Below are 22,410 nucleotides of genomic sequence, written 5' to 3' on the forward strand. Positions count from 1 at the left end.
GTGTCTATCACCAGAGCAGTTTTGCTAGTCCACAAAACAACCGTTGCTTGAACTGCTGCATTCAGTGAAGGAAACCTATCACCATTTTCTGTATCCCGTTTATGAAATCTCAGACACCTGTCTATATGTGTTTTCTCTGCTAGTGCCTAGCATAACTCGCACGCTCATACCAGCTCAGTTTTGAACCCTTCCATATATTCCTCCCACAATATGGGTAGACAAAAAAATTTTTGGCAAGTTATATGGAGGCGAAATGTCCAGAACCAAGAATGAAAGAAACATCTTAAACATGCTTGTTTAATTTTACCAAAATATAGACTTCAACATGGCCATTATGTAGTGCTATTGGTCCCCAGGGCCCTTGAAGAGGTCGAGCGGGTTGGGCACTCCTGTTGGAGGAGTGTCTGGCTGACACGACGGATCAGCCTTCTTGACAAGTGGGTGCTGCTGAAGCTCCTCGTAAATGCGACGCACCGTTGGGAAGGGTGTTATGTCAACACCGAAGCGGTATGCATTGCACACTTGAGGTACGAGGCAGGCATCCGCAAATGTCACCTCATCTCCAAAGCAGTATCTGCCGGCTGTCTCCGCAAAGATGGCTTCCAGGGCTGCAAGTTTTTTTTGTTTTTTTTAAGGAACGGTTGGCACAGAGAGTATGTTAAGTAAGGCAAGAGCAAAATTTAAGAAATTTGCTTATTCCCTTATCCTGAATGTTCTTGAAATGCAACAGCTACAGAGAAGATAAGATCAAGGAACAAGATAAAGAAAAGCCGCAGTTTCACTCGAAAGGCGAGGCATAGATTGTGATAGCAAATTAGTACACAGCCATATAATAAGTAGGGATAGTAGATTTATGCGCCGTATACACAAGTAAATACTTGCTTACTAACTAAATTAACAAGAACAGTGTCAGCACGCACAAGCGAACACATCACACTCGATGACCGCAGACGCTGTTAAACGCTGGTGTGAGGCAGTGCGGCAGCAGTGGCAAGCGAAGTGACCTTCGTGCTATCTATCGCTTCAACTGAACCCGAGTGGTGAGAACACTGCATACGCAAAGCTAAGAACCTCAGGTCGACCTAGATTCTGTCCCCAAAGCAGATCGCTTTCAAGATAAAGTTTGCAGGCAGCCATGGCATACACAGTTGATGCTGAAGTACAATGCAACCCCCCCCTAACCTACACTCCCCCCTGTTCTTTGCGTGCAACAGAAGACTGCACGCTTACACTCTGCTTTCCTACCTTGTACACATGAGAATGAGTTGCGATCATTAGCTCTCCCTCGCACGCTTGCACTCGCACATACAACCTACGGTGCGCGGCGACGGTGTTATCGCCCTTGGACTTCATACGGAACATCACGGTGACAGCAAAAAGGCGTCTGGAGTGTCAATATAATTGCTATCACAATAAGACAAGTTGGTAATGAAGGATGCCATATTGGAGGAGCGCTCAAGATAAATTTTGACCATCTGGGGTTGCTCGTGCACACCTGAATGTTAATATGCGAGCAGCTTTGCATTTCACTCGCATCACAATGCAGCCACAGTGGGCGGGAATCGAATCCGCAACTTCCTGCTATGCAGCGGAGCCCCATAGTTACTGAACCTCTAGAGCGGATAAGAAAAAAAGAGTAAGAATAGCCCGAGATGTCATCTCAACTGTTTCCAGATCATTACAGTGCCCTGGCTGCTGAGTTTAAATCGATCAGACAGACAGATGTGGTTGTTGGCTCAAAACAAGTTTGCTAAGCTACTACTGCAATTCCTCAATGAGGACGGCCTCCCCGTTTTCATTTAAATAAATATCTGTGCCGCAGGTCTGACTTCACAAAGTACTTGTTAAGATACTCTGGCAGGCCTAGTGCAATGATTCCATTCCGATTGCATATGATTGCTATTTTTTATTATACTTTCTTGCACTCAACGCTAATGGGATGGTACTATTGTGAAGATTACAGTACTATCATCAAGACGTTCAAGGCTGTTGGTGGTTGGTTGTCAGTAGTGTAATGGCTAGTCACGGGACGGTGCCATGTATCCGTTGGTGCGCCGTCGGTGTTTCACCTTTTTAAAGCCACTCTTATTTTTCTCCCTCTCATTTTTTTTGCTCTGGGCTATTAAACAAAATGACAGCTTGACAGTTGTGTGTCGTTTTGTTGGCTTCGAACCAAATCCACTCAATCCGCAACCCCAAAAGATCTGGTCACCCTGCGTACTCAACAAAGCCAACAGATTATGGGCCCAGGATGACGCATCGACCATTTTTTGGAAGAAATGAGACAGATTGCCTTGGTTGAGTGATGAAAAAGTGCGACTACATTGAAGCAGAAAACATCAAGCTACACTGCCTTCACTACGTCGTGCCGATGTCTTCAGAAGTTTAGACCGGCGTGAGTATCGTGGAACTGTCGGGAAGAAGTGAGTGATAAGTGGTGTGTGCCCATGAAGAAAAGTGAGAAGAGTATATTTTTTTTGTAAGAAAGACGGATCGTCACGCTACACCGGCGCTGTTGCAGGCTCCATGTTGGATGTGTACGAAAGACGCTTAGACAGGTCCGGCGTGGGTACGGCAAAACTGTCAGTAAGAAGTGACTGACAAAATATTTTCAGTGGATGTCAGCGGTGAAATTTTTCTGCAAGAAGTGACCACAAATCGTTTTCGCGTACGGTAATTGAGAAACAGTTCCGAAAAAGAAGTGCACTCTCTCTCTTGCGTTCGAGAATCAGCGAACAGGTCGGCATTAGACGAGTTTAGACTGCCGAAGTTGTCATCAAATAAATATCACACATGGTCGATAAGGGCAAGAGCAGCTCTCGTATGGAAAGGATGCTGGGAAGCGATCGACCCTGGATTCCCGAATAGAGAAATGAATGAGCGAGAAAAGCAGACTGACAACAAGGCCCTAACCTTTCAGTTCCTTATCGTCGAGGGCAACTACCTGGATTAAATCGGGACTTGCAGGACTGCAAAAGAATCCTGGAATACACTGCAGGGAATGCACTCAAAGTTTGGACTCTTGCGTATACTACAGCTGATGCAAGACTTTTTCAACATAAAAATGAAGAGAGACCAGTCAATGCAAGATTACCTAGGAAGATTGATGGTGCTGCACAGGAAGTTGTCAGACGCAGGCTATGCATTTACAGGGAGAGAGGTTGTATTAGTTATGCTAATGGGGCTTCCTGACACATACGAACCGCTCATTCTGAATTTGGAGCATGACGAACAAACCCTCCCGACCAAAGCAGTGGAGACAAGGCTGCTGATCGAAGAAAAGCTACGTCATGACGAAGATCGGTTAAGCGACGTAGAGAGTCAGACAAGGACCCTGATCACTAAAGCTCGATTATGGACTGAGAGCAAGCAACCCAATGAGAAGGTGCATCATCAACTCACTGTCAAGAAGGACAAGAAGTTTCGTCAATGCACCTCAAGCATGCAAAAGAAGAACGTGCGATGCTTTGCTTGTGGCAAAATTGGTCATGTAGCCAGAGATTGTGACCAGTTTCAAGACGAAGGGGATGACCAGAAGAAGAGAAACTCGTCACAGGCAAAGATTCCAACACAGATGGCTATATGTGCCAAAAATGTGATAACAGCACCTTCTCATGTGTGGCATCTTGATAGCAGTGCTACAGACCACATGACATCGCACAAGGCAAAGGTCATTGACTTCAAGCCATGCGAGTCAGGAGTAGAAACTGCAAATAAAGAATCCATGAGTGTCAAGGGGAAGAGTTCAGATTCACACAGATGACTACTCAAGATATACTGTGGTGTACCCCATGAAAGCCAAAGGTGAAGTGCTTCAGAAGTCTGACAAGTACAGACGCATGGCGGAATATCTGCACAACCAAAGGTGAAGGCCTTGCGTAGTGACAATGGAGAGTACACAAGCAAAGAGTTCAACGAGCACCTGGCCAAGCATGGCATAAGGCACCAGCTGACTATTCCTGGCACGCCTGAGCAGAATGGAGTCGCAGAGAGAATGAACCAAACATTGCTTGACATGACGAGGTGCCTTCTCATTGAATCAGGTGTCACCAAAAGGCTCTAGGCTGACGCCGTTGTCAATGCAAGTCCCATGAGAAACAAGTGTCCATCGAAGGCGGTTGGAGGAGAGTCACCAGAAGCTCTGTGGACAGGGGGAGAAGTGAAACTGGACCACCTAAGAGTGTTTGGGTGCAGAGCATGGAGTGTGCGAAACAGACGGTGCAAGGGGAGCAAGTTGGACCCGAGAGCAGAAGAGTGCATACTGGTCGGCTACCCAGAAAGAGTGAAGGGGTAGAAGGAAGATAGCTTCTCTGTAAGTCGGTACGTTACCTTTGAAGAAGAGCCCTTCCCATGCAAGCTTACCCAAGTTGCAAGTAGCAAGATTGAAGCACATAGCGACACTTATTGCACAATCACATTACAAGTTGAAGACAGCTTGAGTGAGGCACATAATGTTGGTAGTGCAGATTGCAATGATACTGATTACAACTATGCTGAAGAAGTTGGCTCATCAGCTGATGAAGACGAGACAACTACACAGGACAAAGGAGCTACGCAACGACTGTCTAGCATGACAGATTGTGGTACACAGGCACTAAGATGGTCGGAAAGACTAGTAAACAAGAAACCACGTCAAAGTGAATGTCACGGCTGCTGCATAGCCAGGCAAAACAGCCAAAGAGATCCAGAAACTCTACACGAAGCCTTATCTACACCAGACAAGGAGGAATGAAAAGCAGCTATACAGAGTGAACTGGAGAGCCTCGAAGCTTCCAATACATGGGAGCTAGTGCCACGACCGAAAGACAGACAAGTCATAAAATGCAAGTGGGTGTTCCGCAAGAAGTACGACAAAAATGGTGACCTAGAGCGATACAAGGCATGGTTGGTTGCATGCGGATACTCACAAGTGAAAGGTACCGATTACAAGGAAACCTTCTCTCCTGTAGTGAAGCTGAAGTCCGTCAGGACACTGCTGGCCATAGCAGTTGAGAGGAATTAGAAGATCCACCAGATATACATCACGGCAGCATACTTACGCGGTATTCTGAAGGAGACCGTCTACGTGGAACAACCGCAGCCTTTGAATGACTGTAAGGAGGATGAAGTCTGCCTTCTGAAGAAGAGCCTTTACGGGTTACAACAGTCTGGAAGTCCAAAGCACCTTGCTTTGGACAAAATGCTTAAGTCGGAAGGGATTGCAAGATCAAAAGCAGAACCCTGTGTTTATGTCAGCAAGAAGAACCTCATTGTAGGAGTCTACATTGACGACTTGTTGATCATCGCAGAAGATGAGACACAGATTGCCGACTTCAAGAGCCGCTTGGGTCAAGAATTTGATGCAAGACACTTGGGTGAAGCTCGCCACATTCTTTCCATATGACTGAAGAAAGAAAAAGATGGAAAACTAACAGTGGACCAGATGGCCTATGCTAACAACATACTGGAGACGTTTGGCATGTCAGATGCAAAGGCAGCATCATCTCCTTTGGACCCTGGAAGCAAGTACCAAAAAGGAGACAATAACCCATCAAGTCAGGAACTGCCCCGCAAGTACAGACAAGCAATTGGTGCATTGGTTTACCTTGTCAGAGGCACAAGGCCGGACTTGGCTTTTGCGACTACTTACATGAGCCAGTTCAATGAACATCCCACAGAAGAACATTGGAATGGCATAAGGCTCATTCTTCACTATGTGAAACAGACAAAGAATAATGCACTAGTCTACCAGAGAACTAGGAAGTGCATACAAGCCTATTGCGATGCAGACTGGGCTAGTGACAAGGCTGACAGGAAGTCATTCAGTGGGTATGTGTTCACGCTAGCTGGTGCTGCGATTTCCTGGAGTAGTAAGAAACAGCAAAGCACTGCATTGTCAACAGTCGAAGTGGAATGTGTAGCAATGTGTCATGCCACAAAGGAAGTAATGTGGGTCCAAAATTTCATGAAGGAACTTCATGAAATTTGTGGTTTTTGTGCACGAATTCATGCACGAACCACAGATTTTAATGGCTGACAACCAGGGTGCGATTGTGCTTGCGAAAAGCCAAGTTACTTCAGATAGAAGCAAACACATTGACCTCAAGTATTATTTCCTGAGAAAAGGTCGAAGAAGGAAAATTACAACTCCAGTACGTCGAATCGTCGAACAACTGTGCCAACCTCTTCACTAAGGCCTTAAATGGAACAATGACTCTCAAGCACTGTGAATGTTTGGGCATCAAAAGAATGGGTGAAATCACAGTCCATTAAGGGAGAGCGTCAGTAGTGTAATGGCCAGTCACGAGATGGTACCACGTATCCGTTGGTGCGCCGTCACCGTTTCACCTTTTTAAAGCCACTCTTGTTTTTTTCCCTCTTGTTTTTTTGCTCTGGGCTATTAAACAAAATGGCAGCTTGACAGTTGTATGTCGTTTCGTTGGCTTTGTGCCAAATCCACTCAATCCGCAACCCCAAAAGATCTGGTCACCCTGAGTTCTCAACAAAACCAACATTGGAGACGAACTAAAACTACAAAAAATGGATTGTTTTATTACATGCGCTGCCATGCCATATACCATACCTATTCACATAATGATGGCACATTTTGTCAAAAAAATTGCCACAAATTCAGTGGTGCAATCATTGCGCGGGTTAAATTTCCCACGAATAAAAATTTTTTTTTCATCCCGCATTTGCTGCAGGATGACAACAGGTCAACAAACAGGAAGCTGCCGCTGTAACAGTGCGGGACACTAAAACAAATATGACAGCCAGCAGAGCAAGCCGAACGCGCCAAATGAGATTTGTTTCCTTTTCGCGAGTACATTACGTGCATTGAAACAGTTTCTTCCATATCAGTAATGAATAATATTGTTAATATCGGCAAGTCTGTGGCAATAACGTAGCCATGTCCACTTTGAGGGGACAGAAACAGAGATGGGCGTGCTTAGCTGCTAGTGATATAGAAACACATGGTGGGTATGCCGCAGAAACTGCAGCATTTGTCTTCACTACTATTCTAATACGGCATGTTACTGCTAAGGGTGGTCAAATATCTGAATAGGGTACACTTCTAACGTATCAGTGTAACAGTGGCTACTATCATTGCCACTCACAATTTGTTGCATGTCCACGAGTGCAGACGAGAACCGAAAAGCATCTTTTTTGTTGTTGTTGACCACAACCATTATAGAGCCTGCAAATAATAAAGCCAAGGCATGTTTGGTTGAAGCTTTTTTTTTTTGCTATGGAAGTGTGGAAAGTGATGAAAGGAATAAAAGGGGGCATCTGCTTAAGAATGTTCGGTGCATGCAGACCGCTTGGTATGTCTTGAAGAGTCGTTCGTGTAGCATTCGACAGCATTCGACAGATGGTAAGCGTGATCATTATTAGCTAGACTTGTCACACAACATGTTGCTGTGGCAAGTTCGGGGTGCAATCATTGCACGGGAAAGAAAAAAAAATCGAATTTTGATGACAAAATTCAGCGGTGCGATCGTTATGTGAGTGTGATCATCATGCAAGTAAATACGGTAGTGTGTAGGACACACCTAGAGCGCATTGCAATCAACCCAGTCAATATGTTTGACATTGTTAAGTTTAGGGTGTAATACAATACATCTCGCCTCTTGCATTCGTGGCGCAATCACCACGTACACTGCAGCCCACTGTTAAAAGGAACACTCATATATGTAGCACTCACTTTGCTGATGCCCTAGCTGCCAGTGTCTGCGGGAGCAATGTCAGTGCGCTGCACAGGTGTGTCGACGGAAGTCACAGCTATGAAGCCCAAGTTGTTTCCTGCATATCTAGGCAATGTACTCTTACGAGCGAGGAAAATCCGGACATTCTCTGTACTCAAGTGTTCCTGCTAACAGTGGACCACTCTGTACAAGTTTGCCAACAGTCTGGGCAATTTTAGCAAACCTATATAGTTGAGAGGCTGTAGCGAGTGGCTCTGTGGTAGTGATACCTTGAGTAAAACCCAGTCCTGTTATCTACGTTTGGAGTCAATTTCAGCCAACCATGTGATGCGGCTTGTTGAGGCTATGAACACCCATGCTCAATAATGTTATCTGCTCGAAACTAAAAAAAAAGATATGGTTGACATATTTTGTGCACAATCTCTTCGGCACGAAAGATCTTGCCGAGAAGTTGGCCGATACAGCCACGGCTGCCAGCTTTCAGACCACATAACTTTTGACACGACACATACTTCCAAGGTACTATTGCAGTTTTCTTATAAGGTGGCGTCTTCTCAGCATAAAATCAAATGAAGGCATAAGAACAACACAGATGACAAAAACATTTTTGACAGACAAACTTGTAAAACATGAAATTGCAAGCTATGGAAAGCACTAGCTAAAACACCACTTATATTTATCAATCATTCAGCCCCCTTCACTTCCTGTGCACAGGATGCACATTTGCTAAATCATAGCAGCACTTTCTCGGGCAGCTAACAATGCAGTTACTATCTCCTTCAATGGAGCCAAGAAAGACTCCGAATGACTTCTCATTCGATTTGGCTCTGAAGGCACTGATGATGCTTGTTGTGATCAATGCAGGAAAGTGGACACTTGTTACTGCTATCTGTGCAAAGTTTGGCATTTGACCTGCATGCATATTCTGTTTAGGTGCTGTGTGCATAACAGTGCATTCCGAGATAGGGAGTGCATCAAACGCAAAAGCGCCAATGAAAATTAATTTCCACCTGAAGGGGATATTGCTGCTATCATGTCAGTCTTCTTGTCAAAACATGGCACATGTTGGTATTATGTCCGCCCACTAATCCCAGCCTTCCCAGTCAACTTACAGTTTTTCTCACTCACCTGCGAAGCCGCGCGTGATGGTGCGGTCGGCCCACTTCTTCCATTCCACTTTGCCGAGAAGAGGGATGAGGCCAATGCTCTGCAGGGGCTGGACTCCCGAAACGAGAAGCTCCACCACCTCTCGACACTGCATAGAAAGTGTGTGTACTACCTCTGAACTGAGGCACACCACGCGTGCTATAACACAGAAGTGGGGTGCTAATTTGGCCTGCTTGTTGAGAAAGCAAACGAACAGGATGAACGATGTGTACAGTCGCAAGCCAAAGTTCGGAGGTCAATGGATGCTGTGAAAAAAAAAAGAATAGTTTTCTCTTCGCAGTACCTGGGCAATTCTCTTTAGCTCTCCTACAACACATAATAGTCCATCGTGAGGGATGAAAAATGTACAGGGCGCGCGCACACAGATGCCCTGAGAATCCGTGACGTCACAGCAAGCTGGTTCGGCAACTTCAACTTGCGTCTATCCTGGGCTAATGATCCTCCTCTCACGGTATGAGTGGCTTTTATGGTAATGTAAAAGCATAATTTACAAATGAACTTCAAATAACTTTTCCCTTTAGTGTTCATTTAGTGCGCATAAGAACAAATCACAGTTTACAAGCGTGTATCTGCCTTATGCCCCTACAACCGTTTGGTTCTGGAAGCTAGGTATATCAAGCCTGCGATTTTGTGCTCACAGGGTGGCCCGGCTGCTAGGCTTATTGCTAACTTCTGCTTTTGTGTGTGTGTGTGCTTTTTCTTATGTCTCCCAACCTTTACTACACACTGGCACATCCTGAATTAAACATTAAATTAGGCATTTTCATATTAGCCAAATGATGGATTATTAATTTTCCATGCCAGCTTCTCTTGCCCCCACTGCCTTACTGTGAAACCTAAAAAAAAAAAACGACATTTATCACTGTTGTCGATGCATACCTGGAATATCATTAAACAATCACATCATCATGAACACTCTATAATCCCTTCAGGCATCAATTCAAAAGATTAACAAAAACATACAGCTTCTGAACAAATTAAGAATTTTCAGCTCGGTGAGTTTTGTCAAGTTTCATTTTTTTTTTCATTTTGTCAATATCAGTCCTTTCTTTTTCATTTTATTTGAATATTTATTTTGCCCACTGAGCAAATCTGTTACTGTGATATTTCAGTTACTGAAATATCACAAGAACTTCAAAGGTTCTCTTTTGTGTGACCACTGCATGTCCACATTCAAAACACTGGACTTCAGTGTGCTATAAAATAAGAAATAACGATCCAGTCATAAAATTACTTCCATCATTGCGTGCCTTATGCTCTCTGGTATTTATCCACGTGCCAGCTGTATAGTTTTGTGCAGTGATTACTTATGAATTGTTCTCAAAACGAGAAAGGAAATTTGTGAAATAGCTCGTCAAATAATGAACCAGCAGAAGAAATATACTGCATTTTTATAAAAAGAAGAAGAAACTAAACAAGCTTAGTAATTTTTAGACCAAATTTGGTCCAAAAATAAAAAGACCGCTTTAAAAGCCCCTGTCACTCCTTAATCCTTTCCAAAGGTTTGACCCAACCAGCCCAGCAAGGCACAACTCTGCATTGCTACCAGTAGTATTCAAATAACATGCGATAAGTATTGTACTCATATCAGCTTATTCTCAGAATAGTGATGTCATAGTAATATCAGCTCTGTAGTAATGTCCATTCAAAGCCACATTTCATTATAAATTTCAATCCAAAACCTTTTTTTCTCCCTTGTTTGCAATTTTCTGTTACTTCGTATACTTTTCTATACCACACTTGCCTTCTTCATGTTTTGGCCTAATATTCAAGTGCACTAGTGCAAATAATAAATGACCCGCCACGGTTGCTCAGTGGCTATGGTGTTAGGCTGCTGAGCACGAGGTCGCGGGATCGAATCCCGGCCACGGCGGCCGCATTTCGATGGGGGCGAAATGCGAAAACACCCGTGTACTTAGATTTAGGTGCACGTTAAAGAACCCCAGGTGGTCAAAATTTCCGGAGTCCCCCACTACGGCGTGCCTCATAATCAGAAAGTGGTTTTGGCACGTAAAACCCCATATATTCAAATAATAAATGTTTGGCTGTAGGACTGCTTGATTGATTATTTCACCCAAATGAGGCATGTCGAAGCTTGCAAGTTCCTCTACATTTCTTCTGGCTGTGCGCTGTTTGTTTCGCAGTGCTTCGTAAATCTGTTCCAATTAGCAATTTTTGATATACTGTAAAAAAAAATGCTTCACTCGTAGAGTACAGCAGATACCTGTTGTAAAGAGCTGATGAAGGCTAGCTTGTACATATCAGAGTAGTACATATCAGAGTCAAAACAGAGTGGCCTGCAAGTGTCTTTGGTGCCAATGATTTCGTGCACGAATCGGATAGTCACTTTTGCAGCTGCTAAATGTACTGTCCAAGAGTATGACATTTACGTTCTGCATTTCTTTTGAATGCTTTTGAATGCCTTTTGTATTTGTTGTTCACTTCTGCACGACTGAAGGCCCCTCTTGCTCAGATCACAGAAGTGGTTTGCAGTATGCATGAAAAAATAAAGAATGGGACATTGCGAGGAAACAAGCAATGAAACGTTTTTGTTCGTGTTCTTTCCACATGTCATTCATTTGTGCCGTTTCTACTCTGAACTGTAGAACAGCATCCTGCCAATGGTTTTTTCAGTGACAAAAAATAAACAAAAAGAAAATGAAGCAAAAGTGGAATAGGAGGATAACAGCTCGCCAAGTTGGCTCTGTAGCGTCTGATTAGGGGCATATTTTTAGACGAATAGCCTGTCTCTCTCTCTGGTAACGTCATTGCACTTCCTGTACAAACACCTGCTGTCTCTGATCAGCCAACTGTGCTTGCTACAGATTTCTTTTTTTGTTGGTTAGTTTATTTTTCCCTTGCAGTTTCAATGCATGCATGAGTAGACAGCATACCATACGACACCACTCTCCAAATGAATTCTCCCAAACGCACGCAGAAACACATCCTGGAGGGCCAAGTTTGATTGTTGCGTACGTTGCACTTATGCCACGAAAGAGCTCATCTAAGCTGTTCTGTTTCTCTGTTTCAAAGTGCTGTATAATGCAGCTACTTTTCGAGCCATTGCTGCACTTTATAATTTTCATGGCATGGACGGATGGCAGGATAGATTTAAGTATACTATCGGCACAAAATGAAATACGAATGGGTAGAAGTGAACGAGAACAAACCTTACAAATGATCACTCTAGTATTATCACGCAAGGGTGGATAAGTTTGGGATTGTTCAGGCTGCACTGCTAAAACAAGGAGCATGAAGGACACAAGGAAACGAGTCTGAACACTACAGAAGTTTACTTATATCCAACAATATTATTTCGAAAAGGCACCATGAAATATGAGGGCGCTCTCTCCTATATGACTAGTTGCACTGCACAGGCATTGTTATTGTCTCCCACACAAGATATCTGAGGCAGAAAAAAAATTGGGGAGGGGATGTACTGTAACCCTCCCTCCCTGAGAAAGAGTGCAGCTAACTTCGAAAGATATGCAGAGGCTTAGAAATCCAGGGAAAACAGGGGGAAGGCGGGAGACGGAAATTCAAGACGATGAGCAAAACGAGAACAAGGTGAAAGCAGGAGCCAACGTTTCGACAAGTGAACTTGTCGTGAGGAAGACAAGTCCACTTGTTGAAACGTTGGTTCCTGCATTCACCTTGTTCCTGTTTTGCTCATCATGTGGAGGGTAGGTATCATTCGTTTGTCATTTTAGATTGTTAACCCTTCCAGTGCCCCTGGCGTACTGGCACATTTTCACGTTTCTGTCCCGCCGTGCCTCTGACGTCAGAAAGGAATGCGAGGACCATACCCAGAGAGCACTTGTCGTTATCCGTGTCACCTTTACCCTTCTGCATAACCAAAAATAAATTGTTGTGTTCGTTTTATAATATCCTAGAAAAAAACAACATTAGACATGCATCACCTCTGAAAAGACTAACTGAAAGGGTTAAATACCCTGTAAAGATGTGATGAGTGGTTAGGTAATGGCATATGGTAGCATGGACATTTTCATCGGGCGAGATGGAAATGTCTGGCAACCAGTGCAAGCCAGAAAGGTTGTCCCTCCTTTCTGGCTTGCGTGCATCGACGCTATGATGCTTGAATGTGTTACCACTGCGTAGTCTAAAGCAATTCGGAGACAATTTAGGCAGTTATGTGAAACATTTCCACAATAGTATCAGCTACAAGGTCCTTGGTGAACCTGTAGTATTTTGCTGTAGCAATAACTACAGAAAGTGGAAACCTTTGGCAGCTCTGTGCTCTCGGCTGCGCTGTATGGCCTGCACCACCAGCTATAGTGTCCTGTGTGGTTGCGAACTTTTCCAGCTGCATCGGTTGGCACTAAACAAAGAGCAGTGGCATCTATGGATTTTTTTACTCTATGTTGTTTACAGCACGAATGGAAATAACTGCACCATCAGACCGCTTGGCGTGTGAACTGTAATAACGGTACTCATGTGCGGCCAACCCAATGCAAACCCCAAACATCTATGTGCCACTTCTGGGCATGCTTGTGTCATCCAGCAATATCCTTCTCGCACGTTTGAAATCTACGGCGAAATACATCTGGCTTTCTCCGTGAGGCTGATGGCGTGATATCACACAGTTATCACTGCCGGTTGGCAAGCAACACAATATGTAAACGTGTGCTTATGCACCACCACACTTTGCCCTGTAAAGCACTAATACCCAATGGACTTTGCATAAAAAGAATGCAACACCTCCTAACAGTGATACGATTCCCACAAATCAGGCAGGTGCCTATAACACAATGGATTGAACAGAAAAAATAAATAAATAAACAAATAAACAAAGTTTTACTGCCTTACAGCTTGTATGGCATGCTGTTATTACTAATCCAAACTATTTTATTCAGGGCAAACCATGTCTAACGAATAAAATGCTCCCGCAATGTATCTACGGTTAATAGTTTGAGCGCCTGCCTTACTAAACAGAACAGTGCCCATGTGGTTACGATCATTTCGTATGTTTCTTGAACTACTGAGAATAAACTGCAGCCTAGACAACCGACAGTGCGAGCATTTCAGAAAGGACACATTCACAGAACGACATGATTACAAAAAGGCAACTGAACAGCAGTCGACATCAAAGAAAGACAAAGTCTTCCGGGGTGCATTAGTGTACCATATGGTTTGTTGTTCCATGTTTTTCCATGATTAGTATTCAGGAGGGAAGAGAAGCTCCCTTTAGAAGATCTTGCCTTTCTTTCTTCGATGCCAACCACTGTTGAGTCATTCTAACTTCACTTATGCCACCTTACCTAGCTTTAGTACCATCTTACTCTTTCATAGAGGCCCCTTGCTTAACTTTTACTTTCCTTTACATAACCTTCTTTCATTTTGGCCTGCACTACCTTTGAGATTGGCCCACATTTTTAATTGAGTAAAGGCACACTCCTGGTTCTGGACTTAACCACGCACAGTTTCAACTGAGCATACATGGGTTTCACTTCAACATTTTTTCGTTAACTGCGCATTATTACTGGTTCTGTGCATAGTTCGCCGTAACCTTGGCACGTCTGTTTCATTCAAAGCTCCATTTTGAAGGTTTCTTCGCTGTCCTGTGTGCACTAAAAGACCTCAAATCTTCTAAGTTGACTAGATGGAAGAGGCTAGGCACCCAGGTTCCATGGACCACAATTTGATCTGGAGTCATCAAAGAGGACCTTTAATTCCACAGACATGATTTCCAAGGCTGATGGTGGGTTAAAACAAGCACACACGTACCGTACTGGGTGCTCGCTCCACCTGACCAGCAGCAGAAATTCCGGGCCATGTCAAGTTAAATGAATTAAGTGGGTCTCACAGAATCCTTTGCAACTTAGAAGATATCACGTCGTACCAAGTAGACTGCGCCAGCCCAGAAACAACCACCAGCAACTGCCACCGAGCGCATACCTGGTACACAATGCATTCGCCCAAACCAGCATAGTGGCAAAATCAGCCTGCTCATAGATCGTGCCACTGTGTACGCAATATGGCAGTGTACTAGAAAAGAAAAAATACGTAGTCTACCTAGTTATATATATATGCAGTGTCTTTTCTGAACACTACATCTGCTGGAAGTGCAGCGTGGGCTTGTTCATCTCTGTCTCTTGGCTCTTAGTTTAATGAAGTCCTTAGGGAACTTCGGCAGTATGTCACTATTGGTTGGGCATATTGCATCTGTGAAAGACTACCTTTCCCTTGTGGTATGATGGACAACAAATTTTGTGGTTGTGACGAGACTATTGAACATATCGTCTGCCATTCCCTGCTTTCGACTACCAGAGACGCTCTCAACATGCTACTCCAAACCTACTGCATGGCAGAGTGCTCAACGAAGGCAAGATATTTAGACCCTGATGTTGAGTGCAGTTATTGCAGAAAGCTTCTACAGCTGCTGCACTAGTTAAAAATTACTGGACTGTGCAACTGCCTTTCAACATGCTGTGAACACTGTTGTGTGTGCGCATGCATCACACATTCCTTTCCTTTTTTTTTCTATTTTTCCCTTGTCTATTGAAAAAATACCCCTGTTCTGTCTCTCCAGAAACACAGCAGCAAATGTATCTTAGCTAAACAGGCTGCAATGCATTAAACTCCACCATAGGAAACCTTGTCACTACTGCCTTCAGTGATTTCTACATTGCTTCTAGCAGCGAAATCAAAGATTTGTCAAAGCCAGTGTATGACATGGCAAGCAGTATCTGTTGCACGACTCAGTAGGCAAAATACAACATGCGACAACCGTTCACATATGCCTTCAAACAGAAGCGGACAACCACCAGCTTTTGCTTCAATTTCACGGGTCAGGTGTGATGGGCCACATGTGAAACATAGGAAAAATGTGGCTCTTTTGAGGCACAGTAATAAAGGACGTTGTCCTTGCTGTTTGACATTCACCTTGGCCCTCTGGTACGGGTCTGTGGGCAGCATTCTTGGCTCAGGATATTTCTCCTCCAAGTACTCCATAATGGCCACCTGTGCATGATACATTGATAACTTATGCAACACTCCTTATACGGGACACTACAGAGAGTCGCTACATTGGCTGTTTACACTTTTTAAGTATTCTTTCAATTCTCATTTTGATTCATATAGTGAGAAGGTGATGTTTCAAATGTTCTCTTCAAATGTAGCTTTTGTCACAATTATTCATTAATCTTTGTAAAATCTTGTATATACTTTCGCTTTTCGCATCGCCATTCTTTTCTTATCTCTGCTTATTCACTCTGCAATAGTTTATGCAGAAAGGTCTTAATACAGTCGCAACCTGTGACAGCTTCTCCTGTAAATCACTGATATAATTTCTTACACAGCATAAATAAATTTGTGCTCTTCTAGCTGTCATTTACTCTGTCACTGGGTTAAGTGATGAATGTCACGATTTGCGTGAACCAGCCACTACTTTAGCAGCTCTCATTGAGGGTCCTTTCATAAGTTTAGCAAATTAGAAAGTATGGCTCCTTAGTTGCCATCCAACTTTATTCAAATTAATGTTTTGCATTGATAAAACACTGCTAAAAGTTTTGGTATCAGAGCTACAGCTTGCCATCGGTACTTTGAATGTCATCTAAAGAAAATAGCTGCAAGAAGTTGAGAAGTTCAGTGTTCTTGGTTTGGTGCAGAGCTTTAAATTGTCATCAATGCCACATTGATCATAGAAGGAGTGGGATTGAGTGGCACTTAAGTCCACTTCTGATCTTACTTCTAATGATCCTGCTTCTAATAAAGTTTTAACTGGTCAACACTTCCTCAAGCAAAATGTCTGAGAGAACCATCCACTTATAATGACCCGGTGCTCTGCTAAGTTTGGTTAGACCGAAATGAATTAATCGTAGTGTTGCCATATCTCATCAAGCTGGTAATTTGCCTCCAGTGGTCTTCACATCATCTGCCTTAAACTTAATAGCTCATTAAAGCATTTTATATGCATCAGGGGGTTCACCTACATCTGCGTCAACAGCTCGACAGACTTGCAGACAACCAGTCAGGTGGGAGCTACTAAACAAAGATAAATCCTTTATTTATGCCAGTGAATGTTCTGTGCTTCATTTTTCGAAATGAAGCATCTCTTTTGGATTCTCTCGAGTAATGGATTGGTAGTTTTGATGGCAAGTCCCACTATAACAAACTTCTGATAAAGTAAACACATTTTGTGCAATGAAGGTGTTCACTGCATCAGGGCTAACCAGGGTTGCCAACTGTCTCGAAAAATTTGGGACAGTCCCGACTTACGTGCAAATGTCCTTCATGCAAACTTGACCCTGTTGGGATGGCCAAACGTCCCGAATTTTGCCATTTCTTTCTACTAGATAGCAATAAATAGGCAACAGTTCCTTTCTACACTACCTGACAGTTCGTTAGCATGTTATTTTGTTTTCCGTTGTATTGTCATAAACATAAAGATGCTTTCGCTTTTCTTGCGATTCTAGTTCTCTTGGAGGCCATAACCATTGACAGTACTGTACATCTCTATATGTATTGGTAGCCGAGACCTTTATTGTTGTAAATCGTGACATGGTAGGACAAAAATGTTTGTTCAGCTTTGCTACACGTTGGCGGCTCATGGCACTAAAAAAGTCAGTCGTCTCTATTATTCCACTCTAGCATTTCGCCAACATGGAAAGCCTCTTCTGTCAAGTTGTCCCCACAATTTCCTACCTAACGACTCTTCAGCAGCTGCCTATATGATGTATTTTCTTCGTCCAAGTCTCAGAAGACTAACAACTAGCACAGAATGCAAAAGTCATTGCCTTAGAATTAGAATACACAAATAATGCATTTATGAGATAACTGCATACATTTCACCAGCAGTGCAGAACATGAAGGCAGTACATCATTTTACAGACGGCCTGACGATGCATACAATATACGAAGCAAAACAAACTACAAAATTAGGAAGCAAGACGTAACTTGATTTGCTAATGATGGTAGACCTTAATTATGCAACAGAAATGGTTTGGCCAGACAGCAGCGTTAGCTAACAATCACTAAGTTTAATTAAGGCTGGAAATTGGGCTAGTTGTTGGCCAAATAATGCACCACGATTTCTAGCGGTGAAAAAGCTTAAGGAAAAGATCAGACACAATAGAATTCAGCTGCCTCTTCTTTGTCTGATTTCTTCGTTGAACTTTTTCACTGCTGACGTTCATGGTGCGGACTCATTGGTTCTCGTGCATGAAGCGAAAGTTTGCTTAACTATGCATGGCTTCAGCAAAGATTGACAACATGTGCAGCCTTACTGATTGGCTGATCGGCTTTCCATCGACAAGCAAAACAGGAACCTGGCCCATTGGGTTTGCTGTTTTGAATTTCGCAGTTTGCTGAAAGTGAGGGAAACGTGATCATTATTGTGACAGCATCCAGCTTCTGAAAGTGCAGCATTTAGAACAGCTTAAGCAGGCTACACACTGGCTTCATTTCCGGCTACACAATACTCTCTTTAAACTTGGTCTTCTTTTCTCGGGAAGCGTGGTGGAGGCTATGAAGACAAACGCTGTGTACAGTTCCCAAGCAGGCTGATGTGTTGCAGCAATAGGGTTGTTAATACAGTCGAACTTTGCGGTAAAGTATCCACATCAGACCCTAAGATACCTTCATTATGCCCAATACATGTTATAAGCATATATTCGGTGCACAGTTATATTGGCAAGAAACATTTTAGATTTACGTATTTCAATGTATATGATAATTCACTATGCCAATAATACTTTAACAGGGCAGCAGTAAATGATCGTTAACATCCCAGAACCTTTATTATTCCCAAGTGTTCAACTCAATTCAAGGCAGATGGGCAATCCAATTGCAGCATTATTACAAAAGCAAAGTAATTTTACTTAGGTTTATTTATTTATTTATTTATTTTTTACAGGGAGCCGAGATTACATTTCTTGCAATTTTGATTTCCTCTCAGATGGTAGAGCAATTGCTTCAAAAAGCATTAGTCCCAGCACTAGTACTGTTTTCAATTCCCAGAGCAGGTCAGGTTTTTCTCCAACTGCAAAGCTTTCTTGCCGACAAACCTGCATGGGTTTCTTTTGTAGCTTCATGCTACTTTGAAATGGGTGACAATTTCCCCTAACATTTTTCTTCCTCTGAATGCCAACCTTCTTTTGCCAGGACTCTTCCTCACCACTTTGGATTCAATCAAACTGTTTCTCCCAACTTTCATCAAGCATGCATGCATTGTTCCACGAAACAAAACTGGCATTCTTTTTCCCTTTCTGCAAGGCTTGATCTCATTGAGAGGCCAAAGAATTCTTTAGCTGAAGTAATCCTCACTTGGCTACCGACCCTGCCTTCTTTTACAATGAGCCTACCTAATTAGGCACGTTTCTTTCACAGAAGTGCATGACATTGCTTAACCAGAATTGCCACAATCAAACGTGTTTTCACAGACAAACCTCTTGCAAAGGGATGCAAGTTTTCACAGGTGTGGTAAAAATGAAAAAAAGAAGAGAAAACAAGAACACTAGGACTGCTGAGTCAGACACCAGAAATTTAAGGCAGGAATCTAGATGCAGCAAAACTGGTTTATTTGATCAGGCCCTTGTGCCGTCGGAGGCTTCATTGCACATGCAAAAGACTTAAAGACCCACTCTCTGGCTCACATATTTGTTGTAGTTAAGGGCTCCTTCTGCATTGCACTCAATTGTGAAGCATGCATTTTCCGCTTTGTTAAAATGAAACGCACACAGTTCGGGTCAGCAGCTTCTGCGTTCAACACCTTACGTGCAGTTTGCCTAATTAGGAAACATTAAGGAGTGACAAATTTCACCAAAAATTAGGCACAGGCAGCCATGGCATTCTGTTCTGGCAAATACTACTATTATGAAGTGCGGTTGCATCTCTCAGCTGCTAAACCTAGTGGGTACATTCAGTGGAGAAGGCTGCAGTGAGCTACAGTTTGCAAGCAACAGATAGACCTGTACTCGCACATTAGTACTGTACAAAAAGTCAGCTTTCCATTGTGGTACCACTTAGACGCGAAATCACTGTGGCACTTGAAAAGCAATACACGATAAGGAGTCGTCAACATGGCATCACTTTAGAAAAAAAAAAACATTAGGGCTGTTATTGTTAGATTGAAGTAATTACTGTTAGCATTGTTTCCTTATTTCTTTTTTTGAAAGAAACATCTTGCTTTCGTGTTGGGTCTTTTTCCCACAAGTGACAAAATGCAAACCACAGCTCCTCCTCCTTGAAAAAAAAATCATGACTTTGTCATGCCAGCCCCCACGGCCAGCAGACGTTAGGCGTGCATGATAACACAACTGTCCACATCGAGCACATGCCCTACGTGGCTTGGAGAAAAACAACTTCCAGTGATAAACATGCCCTGTTCAAGTGCCCAAAGATATATAGCTTGGGTCAATAAACAGTGAGATATACATAGCCACAAAAGTGATTGTTTCTTATCTTAAGGTACATTCTCAAGAGCACTTAAACATTCAAGAGTGCTAAAAACGGTCGTTTCAGAGCAGGATGTATGAGTAACAAGGTATTGTTGCCTAACGTGCATGAGCATGCAAACGAGTTCATGACAGGGGTGCATGCATATTCAGTGATTGTCTCTTTTGCATATGTTAGCCACCAGCCATATGTTAAAGAGCTATACCTCCAGTCAGTGATCAAGCACGTACTGCAGCTCCTCATGAGGTGATAAATAGGTTTTTTTTTCTGTGGAAGAGCGTGAAATTGATTATATTCTTTATTCGTGTGCACAAGCAATATTATCTCTTATCATATTCGTTTATATAGATCCACTTTCTTTTGTAGACAACAATTTTCTCAATTTTTCTCTTACATCTAGAGAGATCTAGGTATCTCTGCAAAGCTTCTCGGAATTAAATATGCAAAACATCTTACAGCGCGCGCGCATTTTGTTCGCAGGATGTGTTCACATACCTGTTCACCATTGGGCTTCAAGTCCACTGCCCGATATTCGAAGTCAATTTTCTTCACTTCCAAGACTGCAATAAACATATCATTCAATTAAGAGTCGTTATTAATTGTATATGCAGTTGCCAAGATTGAACTTTGGCGCCGCGGTATAAGTGGCGCGCCCACGATGTGATGCCACGCCTACGACGCGGCACAGACAGTTTATAAGAAACACGTCTGACTGGCTGTTGGGCCGGGTTTGCCACTCTGTAACTCTGTTCTGACAAATACATCGAGCCAATAACTTAACCTAGCAGTTGACACCATTGTCTCTCTTCAGTGCGAGACATGCGCAATGCGGCCTCATGTCGCCGTGAAGGAAACGTTTCGAGGCCACTACAGTAATCAGAGGAAACGTAAAACTCACCGATGCGAACGCGCCAAGCGCAGGAACTAATAAAGCTGGACAGGAGAACCGGCTGAAATGCATAGTTTGTAATTAGTTACAGGTCGCTTCATTCCATCAAACTCTTGTCAATGTACGTTTCAAACTCACCCTCGACATGGTGGGTGCTTTTCCGACGAGCGAACAGACGCAAAGCGGACGCAGAAAAAGTTTGCAGCTAACAGCACGCTCAACGAACAGTTTTGCTGTCTGCTTTCTCTGCACATTGGTTATGTTTGTTTTGTTTATCGCTTGCGGCGGTAGGGCCATCTTTTGTCGCTTACAAAAAACAGTTTGTGGTTGACGTGGCCTCCAAGATAGCAAGGGAACGCCTGTGAACTCTTGGAGGCCACGTTTTGCGAGCTGCAAGTCGCAGCGCGTCATCGATGTGGCGCCAGATTTGAATCCCGGACGTTCGCACTCCAAAACGTACGTAAGGAATCTGTGCAGCGTCGGTTTCTGCGCGCTACATTTTGAGCGCCGCGTGAATTAGTGCACATATATATATGTAGATTACGCTACAAGACGTTTGATATACCCTATGAACACAACATTTCTTTCTCTCTGTGTTAGTTGGTTCTTATCAATTTTTCCATCCCGAAGCTTACAAAACATGGACAACAAAGAGCACAGTACACATGTGAGTATACAGTAGTGATTTTCTTTGCGATGTACACTCGTCAATGTTATAAATGAGACTGATCGAGTTATGAGTCTGGTGTGATTACATCCGAAAGTGACGCCAAAAGATCTGACAAAAAGAAAAGAAAAAGAAAGGTATCCTAATATAATTAAAGCTTGCAGAAATGTTTATCGCAGCCCTTATTGTGAACGAAAGGTTCGGGCAAAAATTGGAAAGCCATCAATTCGTTTAGTAATATCTGTCATTGAAGTATGTCGGGGAGAGGGGGGAGGTCCTGTAGCACGCCAAGCAATTCATAGCTCAGAGGGGTGAGCAGTGCTTTTGCTATCAATTGTCACAGTGCTACGGAGGCACCAAAACATAACCCGACGACTCGCCCAGGCGAGCACGAAATGGCCACTGGCAGATGCAAGAGGCGAGGGTGGAGAGTGTTCAGCCCTCGCACACACAAACTTCCATGGCAAGCCGGCACTTCTGCTCTGACAAATTCGAGCGTGCATTAAGCGGGCATTAACATTCCATATAAGTTCTGGTGAGGCCACCCCCTTGAGGCTGCTCGTGCGTACGTCCCTGACTAATGACTT

The 22,410-nt window shown here is 43.3% G+C and overlaps 1 protein-coding gene across 1 annotated transcript; it reads right to left on the reverse strand.

Moving 5' to 3' along the window:
* Positions 1-281: 281 nt before the first annotated feature.
* LOC139047977 (maleylacetoacetate isomerase-like) lies at positions 282-21,435 on the reverse strand. The gene is made up of 7 exons (XM_070522213.1): positions 21,295-21,435; positions 21,166-21,217; positions 20,763-20,827; positions 18,098-18,178; positions 15,756-15,833; positions 8,814-8,940; positions 282-608 (listed from the first exon to the last, which is right to left on the reverse strand). Exons 1-7 carry the CDS (start codon positions 21,301-21,303, stop codon positions 343-345), a joined length of 678 nt encoding a protein of 225 aa, XP_070378314.1. The 5' UTR covers positions 21,304-21,435; the 3' UTR covers positions 282-342.
* Positions 21,436-22,410: the final 975 nt, after the last annotated feature.

The sequence above is a fragment of the Dermacentor albipictus genome, chromosome 7 (assembly GCF_038994185.2).
Source record: "Dermacentor albipictus isolate Rhodes 1998 colony chromosome 7, USDA_Dalb.pri_finalv2, whole genome shotgun sequence".
Lineage (NCBI taxonomy): Eukaryota > Metazoa > Arthropoda > Arachnida > Ixodida > Ixodidae > Dermacentor > Dermacentor albipictus.

Excerpts from the sequence above, each read along its gene's own strand:
- LOC139047977 (XM_070522213.1), bottom strand. Across the intron at positions 18,179-20,762 it reads TGAAGCCCAATGGTGAACAG|CAAACTGCGAAATTCAAAAC; the intron begins GTATGTGAACAC and ends CCTCACTTTCAG. Across the intron at positions 15,834-18,097 it reads GAAAGCCGATCAGCCAATCA|GTGGCCATTATGGAGTACTT; the intron begins GTAAGGCTGCAC and ends TATCATGCACAG.